This window comes from Mustelus asterias, chromosome 30 (assembly GCF_964213995.1).
Source record: "Mustelus asterias chromosome 30, sMusAst1.hap1.1, whole genome shotgun sequence".
Taxonomy (NCBI): Eukaryota; Metazoa; Chordata; class Chondrichthyes; order Carcharhiniformes; family Triakidae; genus Mustelus; species Mustelus asterias.
Genome location: NC_135830.1, coordinates 5,271,791 through 5,294,977, shown reverse-complemented (window position 1 = coordinate 5,294,977; position 23,187 = coordinate 5,271,791). Strand labels below are relative to the sequence as shown.

At 45.6% G+C, this 23,187-nt stretch overlaps 1 protein-coding gene across 1 annotated transcript; it reads left to right on the top strand.

Moving 5' to 3' along the window:
- Nucleotides 1-277: 277 nt before the first annotated feature.
- LOC144480712 (uncharacterized) lies at nt 278-23,187 on the top strand. The gene is made up of 3 exons (XM_078200304.1): nt 278-946; nt 5,556-5,558; nt 22,474-23,187. The coding sequence occupies exons 1-3, from the start codon at nt 278-280 to the stop codon at nt 23,185-23,187; spliced, it is 1,386 nt and encodes a 461-aa protein (XP_078056430.1).

The following is a 23,187-nucleotide window of genomic DNA, read 5'->3' as shown; positions in this document are numbered from 1 at the left end:
GAGTGAGAGTGTTCCAGTGCACTGACTGTGGAAAGAGCTTTAACCAGTTATATAGCCTGAAAATACATCACAGCTTTCAGAGTGGGCAGAGACTGTACCCGTGTTCTGTGTGAGATTTAACTGATTGTTTAACCTGGAGAGTCACAAGGACACCTGAACCATGGAGAAACCATGGAAATGTCGGGACTGTGGGAAGGGATTCAGATTCCCATCTCGGCTGGAAATTCATCGACGTATTCACACTGAGGAGTGGCCATTCACCTGCTCTGAGTGTGGCATGGGATTCACTTATTTCTCCAAGCTGTTGAACCACAAAGTCACTCACACTAATGAGAGACCCTTTAAATGCTCCGACTGTGGGAGCAGCTTCAAAAGGGCGCAGGAACTGCTGAGACACGAGCGAATTCACACTGAGGAGAAACCGTTCAGCTGCTCTCAATGCTCAAAGAGATTTAGATCAACATCCAACCTGCAGGAACACCAGCGAGTTCACACCAGTGAGAGACCCTTTAAATGCTCCGACTGTGGGAGTGAATTCAAAAGGTCTCAGGATCTGAGGGACCACCAGCACATTCACACCGAGGAGAGACCATTCAGCTGCTCTCACTGCACAAAGAGGTTTCGAACATCATCCCACCTGCAGAGACACCAGCGAATTCACACTGGGGAGAAACCATTCACCTGCTCTGTGTGTGGGAAGGGATTCACTGATTCATTCAACCTGCGGGAACACCAGCGAACTCACATTGGGGAGAGGCCATTTATCTGCTGTGTGTGTGGAAAGGGATTCACCCGGGCATCCAGCCTGCTGACACACCAGCGGGTTCACACCGGGGAGGGGCTGTTTACCTGCTCTCACTGTGGGAAGGGATTCACTCAGTTATCCAGACTGCAGGTACACGTTCGAGTTCACACTGGGGAGAGACCATTCACCTGCTCTGTGTGTGGAAAGGGATTCACTCAGTCAACATCCCTGCAGAGACACCAGCGAGTTCACAAGTGATGACAGGGGTTGGATTCTGCTGTTATTGCTGCTGTTAATCACACCCAGGACTGAACCATGTTCATTCTGACACTTGGTGAAGTGGGAGGGTCGGAGGGTTTCTTTCTGTTGGACTGGCCGGTCTCACAACTTTGCTTCCAATGGGCTGATGCTCTTTGAGCCTGGGAGAGCACATTTCCACTGAAATGATCCACAAAAGCTGATGAAGGACATTTATTTTTCTGGGATAGTAAATAGTGTTTTTCCTATCACTACAGATAGATCTAAAATAAATACAGAAAGAACTGGAAAAACGCAGCAGGTCTGGCAGCATCTGTGGAGAGAGAAACAGAGTTAATGTTTCACGTCCAATGTAACTCTACTTCAGAACGAAAGAGAGGGAGAAATGTGATGGGTTTGATGCTGGTGAGAAAGGGGGGAGGGGCAGGTAGAACAAAAGGGAAAGTCAGGGATTGGTTAGAGGGTGGGTGAGATTAAATGACAAAAATATCCCGGAACCCAAGGCAAAGGGAGAGGTAATGGTTGTGGTAAAGAAACAAAGCATTGGCCCAGAGTAAGTGTTATTGGCAGAATAAAGGACAGCTCTGTCTGGAAGCAAAAAACATGAAAACAAGATACAGACTGGCACTCGGCAAAAAAACAACAAACCAAAATGTAGGAGAGAGTTCAGGGTGTGAAGTTGTTGAACTCAATGTTGAGTCCAGGAGGCTGTAAAGTGCCTCATCGGAAGATGAGGGGCTGTTTGTCCAGCTTGTGTTGGGCTTCTCCGGAACATTGCAGCAGGCCGAGGACAGAAATGTGAGTGTGAGAGCAAGGTGGTGAATTCTAATGGCAAGCAAGCGGAAGGTCAGGGTCATGCTTGTGGACTGAGCGGAGGTGTTCCACAAAGAGGGCAGGGAACAGGCTACAGATGAATTCAAGAGAAACCATTTGTGTCCAGAACATTGTGAACATCCTTTTACTCTGGTTGTCTTTGATCCTCAAGTCATTTTCTGTTTGTTTTTAACCATGTTCTGTTTCATTAATAAACTTTTATCAGTAAAAATATTTGATTTTTTTTCTGGACTTTTCCTGATGAGATTGATGCACTTTAGGGAAAGTGGGTGAGAGGGGTTGGCAGGCTCTTTAACAGAAAGTGATCCCTCTAAGGTAATTGGCAAAGGAGCCAGAGGGAGAGATGAGATTTTATTTTTTGACACAGTGAGTTGTTCTGATCTGCCTGAAAGCAGATTCAATAGTTAACCTCCAAAGGGTAAAGACTTGAGTGGGAAGAATTTGGGGAAAGAACAGTGCAGTTGGATGAATCAGAGAGTTCTTTCAAAGAGATAGCAGGAGGATGATGGGCTGTATGGACTCCTCCTGCAGCCTGTCAATCTCATCCTCCAGCTTTTGTGCATGTTAAAAGGGGCAGATTTCATTGCAGCCTCTTCCCTGTATATGTATTTAAAGAGACGGGTTTCTCTTTAGCCCTGAGTGACCGATATAACAATTGATTGGAGGCCCATTTCTCACTCAGTCCTCCAGCACCTTCCTGTCTCTCGATTACTGCAACATACATTGCAGTTTTCCAACTGGGGCGCAGGCCTCATTATTCACAGCTAAATTCAGCCCTCAGCTCCGTCGCCTGGCTGTCATTGACAAGAGCAATAGAGAGACAGAAAGGTACCCCAGGCTCAAATGGGAAGTCAAAACACAGGGCTTTGAATGAATTATTAGGATCTCTGTAATGATCAATAATTTAAAGAAATGAATTCTAAACTCAATGAGTAAATTGAAGAATCACAGGACAAAACTTCCAAGTTTTATGACTTCTACTCCAACAAACTGGAAGCAACAATGACTAAACACTTCTTTGTCGGGAACATAACCCTTAAACTGTAAAATTGAACTTTGCCCTTTTCCTCTTAACACCATCAAATGTCCCACTCAATGGTTATATTTTATTCCACCTTGGAATGTTCACACTCAATTCTCCAAGAATGAGTCCAAGGTGATTTTTCACTCCCCAAGAGTTTATTTCCATTGTTTTCCTTTTCCAGTCGGGCAACCTTTAATCCCAGAGCTGTCCTTCACAGTGATGGTTCTCCTGGACATTTTCCCACGAACACAAGCAAGGCGAATCTTCCAGCCTTGTTTCACAATTCTCAGGAATTTGTGACCAACATTCGACATAGGAGCAGAAGTTGGCCATTTGGCCCTTTGAGTCTGCTCCACCATTTATTTAGATCATGGCTGATCTGCTTGTGTTGTGGGAAATTTCCCACTTCGGAGTCAGACTTGGAGGTTCAACAAAACAGTTTTATTTCGGACAAAGCTTTGGGAGAAAGCACTGGTACTCCGCAGTACTTGGCAGCGACCTTCTCAACTACACAATGGTAGTTGAGCATCTTTGTACCTTTTAGACAATAGATAGTACGGACATTAGCCGTTAATAGATCGTTACAAGTTGAGGAGGCAGATACAGACATCGACAATTAACACATTGTTACAAGCAGACAGGTACAGACATGGACAGTTAACACATCATTATACATAGAATGGATACATTTATGCAGTTATGTCCTCTATCAATGACTGGTTTCGATATATACATTTATGTATTTATGTCTCCATCAGTGGCTGATCTCGTTACATTTATGTCCCCATCAGTGGTGGATCTTATTATCAAACTCATTGTTCTGGGTCTGCTCTTATCTCAAATCTTAAAGTGCCCCAGGTCTGACCAGCTTCCTGCAGCAATTCAGATACTGCAGGTTTTAACTCTTTGTGTAACTGTCTGTGCCCAAAGCCAGTGCCTTTTAATGTCCCTTCCCAGAGTCCATTTTGTGTGCCAGGTAACCATTTTGTGTCCATTATTTTAATGTCACTATAACAGTTGCGTTCCACATTCTCGTTCCACACCCGATATTTTTGATGCCCTTATCCAACAACAGTTGGTATGAAGGCAAAATTCTGCTGTTGTTGGAATGTGAAACAAAAACAGAAAATGCTGGACAATCTCAACAAGTCTGACATCATCTGTAAAGAGAGAATAGAGACAACATTTTGAGTCAGGATGACTCTTTGTCAGAGGTGAAGACAAGGAAAATCGGACAAACTTTATCCTGTGAGGGTCAAGAATTGGGAAGCAATCTATTAAACCTCCTCTGAACCACCCTCAATGCATTTGTATCATTTCATAAATAGGAGACAAAGCTGCACCCAGTGTTCAAGATGCAGTCTCAGAAACGCCCTGTATAACTGAAGCAGAACTTCTTTACTCCGATGTTCAATTTCTCTCGTAATAAAGGATAACATTCCATTTGTCAGAACTTTGATTTATTTGAACTAAGATTTATGGGGGTTCTCTTGTTTACAATAATCTCCCCAATCGTAAATCACACCAGGTTCCAGTGTCTTAACCATATGGCAAGAAAGAACAATTTAAATGGTGAATTCAGAAAGTTTATTAATCATTAAAAATGTAACAAGTCAGAACGATAAAAGGCAAAGTATCGATTAACAGTTAATCGAGAAAGTTTAACTTTAACAATTGAACAGACTTCTCTCCATCTCTCTCAGACCAGGACATGAAGTGACGGCTCCAAAAACGTGGATAACTTGTAAAACCAACAGCTCTCCACACCTCTCTGTAAACATCTCTCCCTTCACCTCTCTCTACCAAATTGCCTTCTCAAGATCACTTTTTTATACTTTAAAAATGCCGAAAGCCCATCTTAGCCAATTCCCATAAATCTTCAATTATAAACTAAAATAGACACGGGTTTTCAGGTGATTTGAAAAGAAATGAACTGTCTGCTGAAAGGGTTAACTTTTCTACAGAACCTAAAGGGATGGGGAGTGAGCAGAAAAAAATTGGCCCACAATAATACCACTTTACACAAGTATAAAAATCAAAACAAACTCGATTGTAAACTTCATCTCTTAATTTTTTTGTTATATTCCACAACCTAATTATTTTTATTTGATCAGTTTTGTTAGGGATGGGTAACTTCTGTTCTTTATAAACTGGCTCACTCATTTTGTTTATTCTACATGGGCTCAGAGAATCAGAACCCAGACTTTACCATCCTTATCCTTTTTCTCCCTTTGCCACCACTCCCTCCGTTTTGCGGAAGGGTCGTGGGGATTCCAATCAGAACTAATCATTTTATCATAAAAGTTAAATACTGTGGATGCTGGAATCTGAAACAAAAACAGAAAATGCTGGAAAATGTCAGCAGGTCTGACAGCATCTGTGGAAAACACAGTAAGAAGTTTAACAACACCAGGTTAAAGTCCAACAGGTTTATTTGGTAGCAAAAGCCACACAAGCTTTCGAAACCACATAAACCTGTTGGACTTTAACCTGGTGTTGTTAAACTTCTTACTGTGTTTACCCCAGTCCAACGCCGGCATCTCCACAGCATCTGTGGAGACAGAGTGGAGCCAATGTTTCAGGTATGGATGACCCTTCATAAGAGCTGTTATGAAGTGTCTTCCAGACTCGAAATGTTGGCTCTATTCTCTAATAATTTTATCGATAAGTTTCTTGTTCTTCGTTTCCAAATAGCAGGTAAGAGACCTGTCCAGTCCTCGCTCAAGCTCTGATTTTTTCACTGGCCATGCTTGGGTCAGTTTATAACCATTAGAATCTACTCTCAGAGGTCTGCTTTTCAGTCCAGTGCTATTTGGAGTATGCCGTCACTTCACCGACTATCGGGTCACATGTCCCTCATAGTTCTTATCACAAATTTGGGATAAAATAATTTAAACAATGCCTGAGAACGCTTTTTAACTTCTTAACCAACTATCTCACACTGTTTGTTGATTGGTCAGACCTCCTCTTCACAGATTCGGGTATCTCAGCCGCTGAACACCAGCCGGTCCTGGAATAAGATTCATTCAAACTCATTCTGAGTAAATATTCTCACCAGGTCCTCTGTCGGGGCCCTGCTAAGCAGCTTTAATGGTTCGTGATTGCAGAAACTGAGCTGTCACAGGAATGTGGTCAAGATAGTCCAGTCCCATAATGCCTCACATTCAATTTGCAGTCCTTCAATTATAACAGAATATGTGGCTGTATGTAGCTGCCTCGGCCGTGGTCAACCCCAACACTGCCTTCCTGAACTGCTACAATGCCTGAGGTGTAAGTACACCCACAGTGCTGTTAGGGAGGGATTTCCAGCTACACATTCCAGACTTTCACTGGACTGTAGGTGGATATCAGATTGATATATTCCATTCAACCACACCCAAGGTGAGTTATTGCAATTCCTTTATTGTCCAGGACAAGATATTCACAATATCTTTAAAACAGAAATTAAACATTCCCATTTGATTTCAGGTATTAACATATTCTGTTAGTTTGTTCTTTATTGTCAATGTCAGGCTGGGGTTGTTCCTCTTGGAGCAAAGGAGGTTGAGGGGAGATTTGATAGAGGTGGACAAGATTCTGACAGGTTTAGATAAGGTGGACAAAGAAAAGCTGTTCCCATTAGCTGATGGGACATGGACGAGGGGGGACACAGATTTAAAGTTTCAGGTCAGAGATGTAGGGAGGGATGTGAGGAAGAATATTTTGATGCAGCGAATGGTAATGACCTGGAACTCACTGCCTCCGAGGATGGAGGAAATGGAGACAATAAACAATTACAAAGGAAATTGGATGGGCACCTGGGGGAGTTTCAAACAGAAATGCTGACTAAATATCTCTGAACTTCCTAACACCCTGTCACTCTGTGATCCTTGTGAAATTTAAAACAAGGTATTCGCAACAAGACTCAAAGAACATCAGCTCACTGGAGGCAAAGTTGTGAGACCGGCCAGTCCAGCAGAAAGAAACCCTCCGACCCTCCCCATTGACCAACTGTGAGAATGAACAAAATGCAGTCCTGGATGTAACTGAGAGCAGAAACAATAACAGCAGAATCCAACCCCTGTGAACTTGTTGGTGCCTCAGCAGCTGTGATGAAATTCTGAACACTTTTTATACACTGAGCAGGTGGACAGTTTCTCCCCAGTGTAACTTCACTGATGTCTCAACAGGTGGGGTAACTGAGTGAATTCCTTCCCACACTCAGAGCAGGTGAATGGTCTCTCCCCATGTGAATTTGCTGGTGTCTCTGCAGGTTGGATAACTGACTGAAACCCTTCCCACACTGAGAGCAGGTAAATGGCCTCTCCCCTGAGTGAACTTGCTGGTGTCTCCGCAGGTGGGATGACTGAGTGAATCTCTTCCCACACTGAGAGCAGGTGAAGGGCCTCTCTCCAGTGTGAACTCGCTGGTGTTTCTGCTGGGTGGATAAGTGACTGAAACCCTTCCCACACTGAGCGCAGGTAAATGGCCTCTCCCCAGTGTGAACTCGCTGGTGTCTCCGCAGGTCGAATGACCGAGTGAATCTCTTCCCACACTGAGAGCAGGTGAACAGCCTCTCCCCAGTGTGAACTCGCTGGTGTCTCTGCAGGTCGGATGACCGAGTGAATCTCTTCCCACACTGAGAGCAGGTGAATGGCCTCTCCCCGGTGTGAATGTGCTGATGTGTCCGCAGGTCGGATGACTGAGTGAATCTCTTCCCACAACGAGAGCAGATGAATGGCCTCTCCCCAGTATGAATTCGCATGTGTGTCCATAGATTGGATAACTGGTTGAATCCCTTCCTACACCGAGAGCAGATAAACAGCCTCTCCCCAGTGTGAATTCGCTGGTGTCTCTGCAAAGTGGATAACACAGTGAATCCCTTTCCACACTGAGAGCAGGTGAACGGTCTCTCTCCGGTGTGAACTCGCTTGTGTGACTGCAGGCTGGGCAACAGAGCGAATCCCTCCCCACACTGAAAGCAGATGAATGGCCTTTCCCCAGTGTGGCTGCGCCGATGAGCATCTAGCAGAGAGGGGGCTCTGTATCTCTTTCCACAGTCTGCACATTTCCATGGTTTCTCCATGGTGCAGGTGTCCTTGCCTCTCCCTTGGGTGGCCAATCAGTTGACGCCTTGTCCACACACAGAACACGGGTACAGTCTCTCCCTGCTGTGAATGGTGTGATATTTATTCAGGCAGTGTAACTGGTTAAAGCTCTTTAGTCAGTGCACTGGAACACACTCACTCGGGTGTGGCAGTGTGTTGCTGCTTTTCCACTCACTGATGGCCGAAGTATTTTCAAATCCAAGTGGAAGCTTTAATCTGAAGCTCAGTGGTCAACTTCCGCATTGAGACGTCACAATGGAGCGCTGCCTGAATCAGCCAATAGGAATTACTCGGCTCCGCAGTGACGTGTCGGGGTTCCATGACGCAGGCCCGGCTCGCGGACCTGGGAGCCCCGCCCCCACCCATTGTTCCCCTCCCCCCTGAACCTCCTCCAGCCACGGTTTCCAGGCAACCGGCTGGCGGCTCCGGCCAGAGCGAGAAGCCGCTCGGTGATCTCCCCCTCCCCCCTCTCTCTCCGGCGGCTGCTCCAAAAAGAGATCGAGAGCGAACGTTGGCGGCAGCCGCACTGCGCCTGCTCCGGACAGCTCGGCTCAGCAGCGCTCTCTGCGCCTGCTCCGGACAGCTCGGCTCAGCAGCGCTCTCTGCGCCTGCGCGTTGGGCTGCCAGCTGAGGGAGTGGGGGAGGGGACTTTGCAAAATCTCTTCCCATCATTTTCTTCCAAGTCCCGCAGTTTGATTTGAAACAGAACAGCTTTTGTTTGTAGCTTCACCACAGACTCAAACTTCACCACAGACTCAAACTTCACCACAGACTCAAACTTCACACACAGACTCAAACTTCACCACAGACTCAAACTTCACACACAGACTCAAACTTCACACACAGACTCAAACTTCATCCTCTGGACAACATCTGTGAGGAAAACACTTTCTTTCTCCCCCTGGGAAATACAGAGACAGAGAAATTCTCTGGAACTGGAATTAGAGCCAAATATACTGAGGGGGAAATGTTTGTGATTTTGTGGAACCTGTTTTTATTGTCTTAGCTTTTTAAAGTGTAATTTATCCTGTCTATTCAAATACTGTTTCTTAATGCATGATTCAGTGATGTTAATTTTAGATTAATTTTTAATGTAAAATTTTTAAAAATGAAACATTGTCTTTTAGTTTATTCTATTGGGATTTGTGGGAATTTGCTGATTATAAGGTGACCATGAGGATCGTAACAACATTGATATGTCTGGTGTTGTTATATGGTGCATATGATGTGGAGATGCCGGTGTTGGACTGGGGTGGGCACAGTAAGAAGTCTCACAACACCTGGTTAAAGTCCAACGGGTTTATTTGGAATCACGAGCTTTCAGAGCGCTGCTCCTTCTCACCTGATGAAGGGGCAGCGCTGTGAAAGCTTGTGATTCCAAATAAACCTGTTGGACTTTAACCTGGTGTTGTGAGACTTCTTACTATATGGTGCATATTAGGTATATTATTTATGGATTTGTATTACAGTTGATTTTGTTTAATTCCAGAATAGTATTGTAACTACTCTGTATATTTTCCAGTCAAAGAGTCAGCAGAGCACAAGATAAATCAATTCAGCAACTTGAGTCCGTGCCCAGTCTCTGTCGGGGAATCCACTCGGTGCCATTTTTCCTCGATATCCCTGTTCCCCAGTACGTTTCATTCCTTCAGGTGCCCGACCAATTTTATTTTGAAATCACTGGTCGTCTCCACTTCCACCACTCTCATCATCAGTGAGTTCCAGAACATGATTGCTTGCTCCCCAAGTCAAGTTCTTCCGCACCCATCTGTATCTCTAATCATGTAATAGAGTGCTGAATATTGCATACATTTTTAGTTCACTAAATATGCAAATGTTTTATATGCTTAGACACAAGCCTGTGTGAAGATTTCAGGAATATGTGTCCTGTACATGAAACAGTCGGCACGGATCTGTCGATTAGGTTGAATCAGCACCCTCAGGAAAATGTTAGACCTCAAATAGACAAAGGTGAGAATGGAGGGAGAGTGTTTGGGATGGAGATTTACAAATTTTCAAGAATGAGAGGAAAGAATGTTCCACAGAAACTAGAATTGTCTGTTCTGAGTTTTTATCCTGTACTGACAGCAATGATTCTTGTGAATTTCTTTCACAGGCTATTAGAAGGGGAGAATTTACAGACACAAATCTCAACAAACATGACGTTAGGATCTGACAGAGTCACACAATTATTCAGGATCTGAATACCATCGGCATTTGAAACTAGAATGGAAAATGTTTGTCTGTCCCTTCAAACTGTTTAAACATCAGTGTGACTGGAAAATCACTGAGACACAGACACTCGAGTGAGAGTATTCCAGTGAACTGACTGTGGAAAGAGCTTTAACCAGTTACACAGCCTGGAAAAGATTGAAGGATTCACAGTGAGGAGAGAGACCATGTATGTGTTATCTGTGGGGTCAAACCTTCATCTGAACCTGGAGATGTACAAAGACACTCAGACCATGGAAATGTAGGGACTGTGGGAAGGGATTCAATTGTCCCTCGAAGCTGGAAACCCTTCGATGCAGCCACACTGTGGAGACACTGTTCACCTGCTCTGAGCTTGGAAGGGGATTTCGTGATTCATCCACCCTGAGGAATCACCAGCGACTTCACATCAGGGAGAGGCCATTCACCTGCTCTGAGTGTGGGAAGAAATTCAGCGATTCGTCTGCCCTGCTGACACACCAGCGGGTTCACAATGGGGAGAGACCATTCACCTGTTGTGTGTGTGGAAAGGGATTCACTCAGTCATCTACCCTGCAGAACCACCAGCGATTTCACACGGGTGAGGGACTGTTCCCCTGCTCAGAGCGTGGGAAGGGATTCACTCACTCTTCCCTCCCGCTGACAAACCAACGCGTTCACACTGGGCCGAGGCCATTCATCTGCTCCGAGTGTGGGAGGGGATTCACTCAAGCTTTTGTGAGAAATGACTGAAAGGCAGTGGGAATTGTCAGGGTCTGATTACCTGCTGATGCTCTCGGAGTCTGAACCATACAACCAGTGGAAGAATGAAGTGGCGATGTGGACACGGGTTACATCCTGATCAAGGAGGAAACAAGATCTGGCCTTGGCATTGTCACTTCCTAACACAAGGAAAATCAGCAACAAAGCATTTTCTGATCAGCCAAACTGCAAGTTGATAACTGCACTGGCACGGATGATTCATGTAAAGAATTCACTTCAGGTGGTTGGAGGGTAGAATCCCTGTCAATTGGTCTATGGGAGAAATCCCTAATTACCCTCTGTGCCGGGCGATCGCCCTCCTGCTTTAAAGGGATACAATTAGTTCCATTTTCAGTCATCAATTATCTGATTGTTCCATGAAAAGAATTGCTCAAAGCAACAAATTATTGGAGATACCAGAAGAGGGTTTCTTCATGTGTAACGTTTGTACTGAAGAAGAAAAAACATCTTTCTCTTCGATTTGTTTTGAAACACTGTTTGTGTGAATTTTTGCGATCCCGGTCAGGACTGTTAACGTTTGCAGAGAAATTCGAACACCCGGTGATTAACTGAAAGAATTACATCACAAGATTCCACATTGTTAAACAAAAACAAACTTTATTGTATGTTTAACTAAAATTTAAAAAGACAACACTACAAATTGAATACTACACGCAATAAAGATTTATGATATAAACCTAGTTCTATTTTTTTACCTCACCCCAAGAGTTTCTTTATACTTAACAATATCTTGAAGGTTCATTCACTTCTGTTCCTAGGAACCATCCCTCGGACCATCCCAAAGGTATGTCAAAGCTCTCCACAATTCACTTTAATTCTCCCCAGTACTCCAGATATTCTCCAAGCTCCAAGAGTTTATGGGAGTCCATCCATTATCTTTTCACGAAACAAGCCTCCAATTTTCCTTTAAGCTCTCAAACTGTGGACTCCTCAGTCCAAACATGGGCTTCACTGCATTCTTGCTGAGGGATTTAAATGTTGGAAACACCCCTGGTTTCTAATGGTCCTCTAGGCTTCTAGTCCCACAGCTGGTTCACAGCTCCTGGTCCCACAAGTGGTGGCTTCCAAGCTAACTGCAGACTGTCCGCTGGAACCAGGTCATTGATTGGAAAGGACTCAAAAGGTTACGGGGAAAAGGCAGGAGAATGGGGTTGAGATTTATCAGCCATGATCGAATGGCACAGCAGATTCGATGGGCCGAATAGCCTAATTCTGCTCCTATATCTTATGGTCTAATTCTAACCAAGGCTCCACCCTCAATCACATATCCCCATGGTAACAGAGACCAGGTGGAATATCTGACAGATATTTAGCTTCAAAACTAAACCCTTTTTCCCTGAGGTCTGCATGAAGAATTCACCGAAAACAGTACAATAATTGTCAGACCCTGTCTCCAGCTAAAAGATCCAGCTGACCTTTTACAGTTCTTACCTCTCGAGTTTTGACTTCTTAAACCAACATGGGCCATGCTTTGTGACTGCGAATTCCCTGAGGGTGTTTTCATCAGATTCTCAATCCAGGTTTTCCATTTTTTAAAAGCAATTCTTGCAACTAATTCATATTTCTAAAACATAGGAATTATAAAATTAGATTTTTGGAACAAAAACAGGAAAAAATGAAAATGTATCACCTTCATAATATCCCATTTAGAATATTACAATATACAACATGCTGTATATCTTAACAACAGCCATGATCTTATTGAATGGCGGAGCAGGCTCGAAGGGCCAAATGGCCTCCTCCTGTTCCGAAGTCCACTGTTTTCCTATGTTGATCTATCTTATAACCTGCAATAGACATAATAATCCCTCCATTGTCCACTTCACATTCACAAGTCCAGCTTGGTAACAGCACACTGCTGGGTTCCATGTCCAGGAATCTCAGTCCACTGAAGATGGAAATTACTGCTTGCAGTCTTTTCTGATGGTTTTCTTTTTACAATAATTATAATCCAAAGTTCCTCCTGCAAAGAGAGAGCCTTCATTGCTGTTCATTTGTGAATTTTCAAGTTCTATTTTGAAAACAGTCTGTTCAGAGTTCACATTTTGAAATTTATTTTCTTCCATGTTTGCAGTTCCTCCATTGTTTAAATCCAGAGAGAATATTCCACTCAATTCCACATTGAAACTGTCTTCTTCTTGCTCAGTTATAGCTGATTCCTTTATTGTCCAGGACAATATATTCACAATATCTTTAAAACAGAAATTAAACATTCCCATTTGATTTCAGACAGGAACATATTCTGTTAGTTTGTTCTTTATTGTCAATGTCAGGCTGGGGTTGTTCCCCTTGGAGCAAAGGAGGTTGAGGGGAGATTTGATAGAGGTGGACAAGATTCTGACAGGTTTAGATAAGGTGGACAAAGAAAAGCTGTTCCTATTAGCTGAAGGGACAAGGACGAGGGGGGACACAGATTTCTTGTTTTGGGTCAGAGATGCAGGGGGGGAGTGGGAGGGGGGGGGGAGTGGGGGGTGGGGGGGGGGGAGATGTGAGGAAGAATATTCTAATGCAGCGAATGGTAATGACCTGAAACCCGCTGACTACGAGGGTGGAGGAAGTGGAGACAATAAACAATTAAAAAGGAAATTGGATGGGCATTTGGGATGTTCCAAACAGAACGAAGAACAAAGAAAATTTTGTTTTCTTTAAACAAAAAAACAAAACAAAACAAAAAAAAACCAAAGAAAATCCATCAAGACATCATTTGATTGAGTGTGGCAGGAAGGGACCGACACAGGGTTGGAATCGGTGGGAGTTGGGGGGGGCGGAACTCTCCGCCGGTTGGGGATATACCAGGTACAGACGAGGATGGCTGTGGTTGTTGGTCAGTCATCACTGCAAGGGTCACTGCAGGGTTCATCTAAAACTCTGCTGGCCATGTTTAAACTCACATTAAGTGTTATTCCACTATCACCCTTGTGCACGATGATCCACCCAGTAAAGCAACAACTTAACATTAAAATTCTCATCCTTGGTTTCAAATCACTCCATGACCTTGCCTGTCCCAATATCCATAATCTCCGATAAGCCCCACAACCCTCAATATATTACACTGCTCTAATTCTGGTCTTTAGTTTGTCCCTGACCTTGCTTCACCATTACAAGCTCTACCTTCAGTTGCTGAGGCTCCAACCTCTGGAATACCATCCCGACACATCTCCAACTCTCCACCTCGCTTTACTCCTTTAACACACCCCTTAAAATCTACCACTTTGACCCAACGTTTGGTCATCTAACCAAATATCTTCTTTGTGGCTCAATATCATACTTTATTTTACAATGCTCCTTGGATGTTTTATTACTTTAAGGCGCTATATAAATATATTTTGTTGTTCCTCATGTCTCCTGGGCCTAATCATTTTCAGCTGCTTCATTAATTACCGTCTCCCCACCGTAGGGTGGGAAACGGGGATGTTCACTGATGATTGCAGTGTATATTACCATTCACAACTCTGAATACTGAAGCTGCCCGCATGCAGCGCAGGACCAGGACAACATTCAGGTTGGAGCTGATTGTCAATTCATATTGACACCACATAATTATCAGGAAATATCTATTTCCAGCAAGAAAATCTAACCATCTTCCCTTGATATTCAATGGCATTACCATCAGTGAATGCCCCACCAGCAATAACTTTGGGGTTACCATTGACCAGTCATTTAAACACTGAGGTTACAAGAGCAGATCAGAGGTTGGGAGTTTTGTGGCAGGTTACTCACTTAATGACTCCCCAAAGGCTTGCCATGATTCACAAGGTATAAATCAGGAGTAAGGGGGAATATTCTTTACCTGGATGAGAGCAGGAAAGGTTAAGGAAAGATTTAATAGTGATATTCAAACTTTTGAGAGGTTTTGATAAAATGCATGTCTGTTTCCATTGGTTTAGAACCAAAAGACATCGGGTGGAATTCCATGTAAAAAATTCGAAGTGCTGAATGAGTGAGAAAAGTTTCAAACTCGTTTCTTGGGCAAATTTTAAAAAAGCAATCTTGTGGCACTTAGTCAAAAACAGTCACAATATAATCCTCACTGCAGGAGGAAGGGGAGGAACCTAAACTTGCTGGGGAAGCCAGCTGCTGATCTGGAGGGGTGTCATTGTGCATGCGCTCCATCCTCCCAGTTTCCATCTTCAGTGGACATCCCCCCCTCCCCACAGAAATCGCCCCGCCAATCTCCTCATCTGTAGCGTTTCCCCCAAATCACCAACCCCTCCCCCAATCAGCATCCCTGCAGAGTTCCCCCTCTCACCCCCTCCCCGATCACCACCCCTGCAGAGTTTCCCCGATCACCAGCTCCCTCCCCCATCAGGACTCCTGCAGAGCTCCCCCCACTAACCCTCTCCTCAATCACCACCCCTGCAGAGTTTCCCCGATCACCAGCTCCCTCCCCCATCAGGACTCCTGCAGAGCTCCCCCCACTAACCCTCTCCTCAATCACCACCCCTGCAGAGTTTCCCCGATCACCAGCTCTCTCCCCCATCAGGACTCCTGCAGAGCTCCCCCCAACCCCCTCCTCAATCACCACCCCTGCAGAATTTCCCAATCACCACTCCCTCCCCCGAGTCAGCTTCACCGTCCCATGAAGTGACCCAGGGGTCCATTGGCGCCTCGAGGGAGGAGGGGGGCCTGGGGACGGTGCTGGGGCCTTCCACCCGGGGATTCTGGCCGATGGGATGCAGGGCTTTCCGACTCCCCCTTTCCTGACACCGGTGCATCTCAAGAGCAGCAGGGTGAACAGCAAGGCAAGGATACATCCATATCACCAGGAAGACGGCTGGACCCCTCTAGGTCCCAGCTCTCCAGCAGACGCCTGCCAGGGGCATCACAGGCAAATGGGTGCGGAGTGCAGCTGGCTGCCTCCAGTTCTGATGTGCATCCTGGGGGGACGTGTTGATGTGGCGCTGGACCACGGGAGATGGAGATGTTGTGGGGTCGCCAGGAGGGCACGGGTGAAAGTCTATATGAGAAAGGTTTAGGGAATTGGGCTCTGTTGACGATTACATCCACCTGTTTTATAGCACTGTTAACTATCGGCCCTTCGTGTTATTGCATTGTTAGTTTCACCAATAAATGTCCAAAGATGTGCAGGTTAGGTTGATTGGCCATACTAAATTGATCCTAGTGTCAGGGGGATTAGCAGGGTAAATGTGTGAGGTTGCGGGAGTAGGGCCTGGGTGGGATTGTGGTCAGTACAGACTCGATGGGCCGAATGGCCTCCTTCTGTACTGTATTGATTCTATTTTATTCTCTATAAAATTACAGCACAGAAACAAGCCCTTTGGCCCTCCAAGCATGTGGCAACCATGCTGCCCGTCTGAACTAAAACCCCCTACCTTTCTGGGGACCATATCCCTCTATTCCTATGCTATTCATATATTTGTCAAGACACATCTTAAAGTCACTATCATATCTGCTTCCAATACCTTCCCCGACAACGCGTTCCAGGCACCCACCACCCTCTGTGTAAAAAACCTGCCTTGTACATCTCCTTTAAACTTTGCCCCTCGCACCTTAAACCTATGCCCCCTAGTAATTGACTCTTCCAACCTGGGAAAAAGGTTCTGATTATCCACTCTGTCCATGCCCCTCATAATCTTGTAGACTTCTATCAGGTCGCCCTCTTCAACCTCCGTCGTTCCAGTGAGAACAAACCAAGTTTCTCCAACCTCTCCTCATAGCTAATGCCCTCCACGCCAGGCAACATCCTGATAAATATTTTCCACACCCTCTCCAAAGCCTCCACATCCTTCTGGTAGTGTGGTGACCAGAATTGAACACTAGATTCCAAGTGCGGTCTAACTAAGGTTCTATAAAGCTGCAACATGACTTGCCAATTTTTAAACTCAATGCCCCGGCCGATGAAGGCAAGCATGCCGTATGCCTTCTTGATTATCTTCTCCACCTGCATTGCCACTTTCAATGACCTGTGTACCTGTACACCCAGATCCCTCTGCCTATGAATACTCTTAAGGGTTCTGCCATTTACTGTGTGTTTCCCATCTGTATTAGACCTTCCAAAATGCATTACCTCACATTTGTCCAGACTAAACTTCATCTGCCATCTCTCTGCCCAAGTCTCCAACTGATCTATATCCTGCTGTATCCTCTGCCAGTCCCCATCGCTATCCACAATTCCACCAACCTTTGTGTTGTCCACAAACTTACCAATCAAACCAGTTACATTTTCCTCCAAATCATTTATATACATTACAAACAGCAAAGGTCCCAGCACTGATCCCTGAGGAATGTCACTTGTCACAGCCCTCCATTCAGAAATGTACCTTTGCACTGCCAACCTCTGTTTTCTTCTGACTAAATATCTCTCAACTTCCTAACACCCTGTCACTCTGTGATCCTTGTGACATTTGAAACCAGGTATTCACAAAAAGACTCAAAGAGCATCAGCCCACTGGAGGCTGAGACCAGCCAGTCCAGCACAAAGAAACCCTCTGACCCTTCCCATTGACCGACTGTGAGAATGAACAAAATGCAGTCCTGGATGCAACTGAGAGCAGAAACAAAGCAGCAGAATCCAACCACTGGAATCACTCGTGAACTTGCTGGTGTCTCAGCAGCTCGGATGAAACTCTGAAACGCTTTCCACACTGAGAGCAGGTGAATGGCCTCTCCCCTGTGTGAACTCGCTGGTGTGTCTGCAGGTCAGATGAGTTCGTAAATCCCTTCCCACACTGAGAGCAGATGAATGGTCTCTCCCCAGTATGAACTTGCTGGTGTATCTGCAGGTGGGATGACCGAATGAATCCTTTCCCACACTGAGAGCAGGTGAACGGCCTCTCCCCTGTGTGACGGCGCTGGTGTCTCTGCAGGTCGGCTGACTGAGTGAATTCTTGCCCACACTGAGAGCAGATGAACGGTCTTTCCCCAGTGTGAACTCGTTCGTGCGTCCGCAGGTTGGATGAGTTCATGAATCCCTTCCCACACTGAGAACAGGTGAATGGCCTCTCCCCAGTGTGAACTCGCTGGTGTCTTTGCAGGCTGAATGACCGAGTGAATCCCTTCCCACACTGAGAGCAGGTAAATGGCCTCTCCCCAGTGTGAACTCGCTGGTGTGTCAGCAGGCTGGATGACTGAATGAATCCCTGCCCACATTGAGAGCAGGTGAATGGCCTCTCCCCAGTGTGAACTCGCTGGTATGACTGCAGGTTGGATGACCGAGTGAATCCCTCCCCACAGTGAGAGCAGGTGAATGGCCTCTCCCCTGTGTGACGTAGCTGGTGTGATTGCAGGTTGGATACCCGAGTGAATCCCTTCCCACACTGAGAGCAGATGAACGGCCTCTCCCCAGTGTGGCTGCGCCGATGATCTTCCAGCAGGGATGGGTATCTGTATCTCTTCCCACAGTCCACACATTCCCATGGTTTCTCCATGGTGCAGGTGTCCTTACCTCGCTCTTGGGTGGACAATTATTTGAAACTTCGTCCACACACAGGACAAGATTACAGTCTCTACCCGCTGTGAATGGCGTGATATTTATTCAGACTGTGTAACTGATTAAAGCTCTTTAGTCAGTGTATTGGAACACTCTCACTCGAGTGTGGCAGTGTGTTGATGCTTTTTCACTCACACTGACATTTCAAATCTTTTCAAATCGAAAGACTGGACAATCATTTCTCCTTCTGGATTCAAAGTCCAATGATATTGAGGTCCCAAGGAATATGACTCTGTCAGATCTAGACGTGAAGTTTGAGATTTCAGCCTGTGATTCCTCTTTCAATATCCTGTAAAATCAGTGTCAGTACAGGATAGAAATTCAGAACAGACAATTTCTATGGAACATTCTTTCCTCTCTCATTCCCCAAAAGCTGTAAATCTCCATCCCACACACTGTCTCCCCATTCTCAGCAGGTCTGGCAGCATCTGGATGGAGAGAAAAGAACTGATGTTTCAGAGCTTTGACAAAGGGTCATCGAGACAAGAAACATCAGCTCTTTTCTCTCCTTACAGATGCTGCCAGACCTGCTGAGATTTTCCAGCATTTTCTCTCTTGGTTTCAGATTCCAGCATCCGCAGTAATTTGCTTTTATAAGGCTGCAGATACCTCCTCCCAAGTAACATGCGTGTGCCCAAGACATCACCACTTGTTCCCCTTATTTCTTTAGCACCCATGGTGCTCTCCGCAGTAAACACAGAGGAGAAGTATTCATTAAAAATCTCACCCATCTCCTGTGGCTCCACACACAGATGGCCATACTGATTTTTAAGGGGACCTATTCTCTCTCTAGCCACCATTTTACTCTTAATATAGCTATAGAACCTCTTGGAATTGTCTTTAATCTTACCTGCCAGATCCATATCATACTCTCTTTTTGTCCTCCTGATTTCTCTCTTCAGTATTTTCTTACACTTTTTATAGTCAGAGTGATTCACTTGTCCCCAATTGCCTAAACCCAATGTATGCTTCCTTCTTTTACCTGACCAGAGCCTCAATGTCCCTTGTCTGCCAGAGAACCCTAAATTTACCATTCTTTCCCTTCATCTGAACAGGAATATACTGCCCCTGGACTCTTGATATCACACTTTTAAAACCTCCCATTTGCCAGTCATTCCTTTCCCTTCAAACAAACTCACCTAATCGACATCTGCTAGATCCTGCCTAATGCCCACAAAAGTAGCCCTGCTCCAGTTTAGGGCCTTGACCTGTGGACCTGTCCTATCTTTTTCCTGAACTATTTTGAAACTATTGGTGCTCCCAATAGTGCTCCCTGACTGACACTTCAGTCACTTGCTCGACCTCATTTCTTAACTGTCTCATAGAAAGTGAGTCCAGGAATTGATAATGAAAAATAAGGAGCTGGGAGATGAATTGAACAAGTATTTTGCCTCGGTGTTCACAATAGAGGATACAGTTAAAACTCAGAAACAGCTGGAAATCAGAATGGTTATTAATTAATAATAATGAATAATAAAATACATTGTAGGAGGAGGCCATTCATCTGGAACCCTCATCCATTTCATTGTGATGTCACACCCTCACCCATTCCATTGTGACGTCAGGGCTTCCCTCTCCGATCACAATCCCTGCCGGCCTCCCACATGCAGCCTCAATGGCGGCAGTCAGCCTGGGTCTAACACTACAAGCTGCCGCTCCATTTGGGACAAAGGGGGGAAACGGGAAGTTCATTTCCGGGGTTTGGGTTTGAACAACATGTTTACAAAGCCTCTCCACCCACCCGCCACATTTATCATTCCCCGCGCGCCGCCCTCTACCTCGTATTGATCTCGCTTCCAAACTAAAACCGGCCGTCCGCGCCATTACCCGCACTGCGCGTGCTTCAGGTCCCGCCCCTCATTCACTCCGATTGGCTGGAGGACCAGCCGCTCCCGCTCGGTCCTCCAGCCCTGCCCCCTCTTCCTATTGGTCCGGAGCTACCGTCAATCAGCGCCTGGGCATTGTGATGTGGAGCATGCGCAGTGTCATTGCTGTCCTTGGCGCTTGTTTGTCCCGGAGAAGCGGAGTCAGCGTTAGGCGGTGGCTGGGAGGATTTGGAAACACTTTGTGGATCCGCAAACCCTTCAGAATCATTGTCAGCTCCCTGGTTTGCAGCTGCGGGGCTTCTCCCTCCCGGGAACAGGCCCAGGTTAACGGCCCCATCCTGGCTCAGCCACTGGAGGATGGTTCACATCAGAGGATGGGGGAGGGGGACAATAAATAAGAGGTTACACTTTGGCCTCAAATCAATGAGGACTCTGATCTCTGGGAAGGAAGGAAACCCTGGGAGGTGGGCGGGGAGGATTCACAAACACCCGCTGGAGGCCCCAACACCCCCAGTAAAAAGCTGCAGCTCCCGGGTTTGCAGCTTTTTCCCGGGAGGGAGTTGGGGAAGTTTTGTGGAGACAATTCCCGGCTGGTTCAGTTCGTGGTTCCTGGAGCTCAGAAACCCTGAGTTAGAATCCTGAACCCCACACTGGGTGGTTGTTTTATTAAATACTTTTTATTTATTAATCATTAAAGTATTAATTTGTTTTGAAAAATCATTTTATAGCATGTGAAAATGCCCATTGAAATAGCAATTCTCCCAAAGTATTTCATAGAATCCCTACAGTGCTGAAGGAGGTTATTCGGCCCATCGGGTCTGCACCAACAACAATCCCACCTAAGCCATCTTCCCATAACCCCACATATGTAACCTGCTAATCCCTCGAACCTACTCATCCCAGGACACTAAGGGGCAATTTAGCATAGCCAATGCACCTAACTGGCATATCTTTGGACGATGGGAGGAAACCGGAGCATCTGGAGAAAACCCACGCAGACATGGGGAGAACGGGCAGACTCCACACGGACAGTGACCCAAGTTGGGAATCGAACCCAGGTCCCTGGAGCTGTGAGGCAGCAGTTCTAACCACTGTGCTGCCGTCATTGCTGATGAGAATTTTAATTTACTGACTTGGGAATTAATTCTTGGGAATAGTCATTCTGAAAATGACCATTAAAATGTGTTTTAATTTACCACATAATGCCAGATTTCAGTTTGCATTTCAAAATTGAATTGAGAATGTCTGAGAGCAAATGGTGAAATGAGGTTTGAGACGCCAGCTGCAATTATTTTCTGTGACTGATGATACCTTTGTGCCTGTGCAGGAGGTAATTCCCCTGCTGTTGTGGCACAAATAAAATGGAGCCTTTCCTCGGAACAGGCCCATGTTAATGGTCACCGTGGTGTTTCATTGGTGAGCAGAGCACATGTGCCTATTGTGGTAACAATAGAGTCAGTGGGGCTGCACGTCCCCTGACTTGGAAGGAAAATAATTGACTCCTTGATTGTACTCTCAATCTGTACATGGTCTGGAGGACTGAATCCAGCTGGAGGGAGAGGGAGCTGGGCTCAGAGTGGAGATGGGGCAATGAGTTTGATTTCAGCTCAGGGACAAGAGAGAGTGTGTGGGATGGGGATTACAGCTCAAGATAAATGAGATGGAGAAATGTTTCGTGGAAACTGAAATTGTCAGTTCTGAAGCAGTTTTTTAAAACTCTTTTTGCAGGAAACTTGATGAGGAGGATTCACAGACAGGAAACTCAAACTAAATTTCAGGTCAAGTTCTGACAGAGCCATTCGATTCATCATGACCTGAATATGATTGCTTTTGACAGTGGAGGGAAAAATCATTCCCTGTTTTGTCAGTGGAAGAAAATTTCAAAATTCAATGTGACAGATAAAGAACTGAGACACACACACACATACCCAAGTGAGAGTGCTCCAGTGAACTGACTGTGGATAGAGTTTTAACCAGTTACACAGCCTGAAAAACATCACACCATTCACAGTGGGGAGAAACCATACACATGGTGTGTATGTGGATGAGGCTTCAACTAATCATCCAACCTGGAGAGACAGAAGGACAACAGCACCGTGGACAAACCGTGGAAATGTGAGGATTGTGGTAAAGGATTCAATTATCCATCCCGGTTGGAAACCCATCGACACAGTCACATTGGGGCTGGGAAAATGAAGAAACCATGGAAATGTGATGATTGTGGTAAAGGATTCAATTATCCATACTTGCTGGAAAACCATAGACACAGTCACACTGGAGAGTGGCCATTCATCTGTTCTGTGTGTGGGAAAGGATTCACTACCTCATCCCACCTGCTGTTACACCAGCGAACTCACACTGAGGAGAGGCCATTCAGCTGCTCCACCTGTGGAAAGCGGTTCTCATGTTCATCCAACCTCAGTGCACATCAGCGAGTTCACACTGGGAAGAGATCGTTCACCTGCTCCTTGTGTGGGAAGGATTTTGCTGGGCCATCTGGTCTTTGGTCACACCAGCGAATTCACACAGGAGAGAAGCCATTCACCTGTTCTGTGTGTGGTAAGAGATTCACTCTGTCATCTAACCTGCTGTCACACCAGCGAGTTCACACAGAGGAGAGACCGTTCAGCTGCACTTCCTGTGGAAAGAGGTTCAGGTCTTCATCCAACCTCAGTGCACACAGGCGAGTTCACACTGGGGAAAGGCCGTTCACCTGTTCCATGTGTGGGAGGGAATTCACCAATTCATCCAGCCTCCTGTCACATCAGCGAATTCACACGGAGGAGAAGCCATTTATTTGCACATACTGTGGAAAGAGTTTCAGGCAGTTATCAATCCTCACTGCTCATCAACGCACTCACACTGGGGAGAGACCATTCACTTGCTCCATGTGTGGGAAGGGATTCACTCAGTCTGGCAGCCTGCATTTACATGAGCTCACCCACACTGGGGAGAGGCCATTCACCTGCTCTGTGTGTGGGAAGGGATAA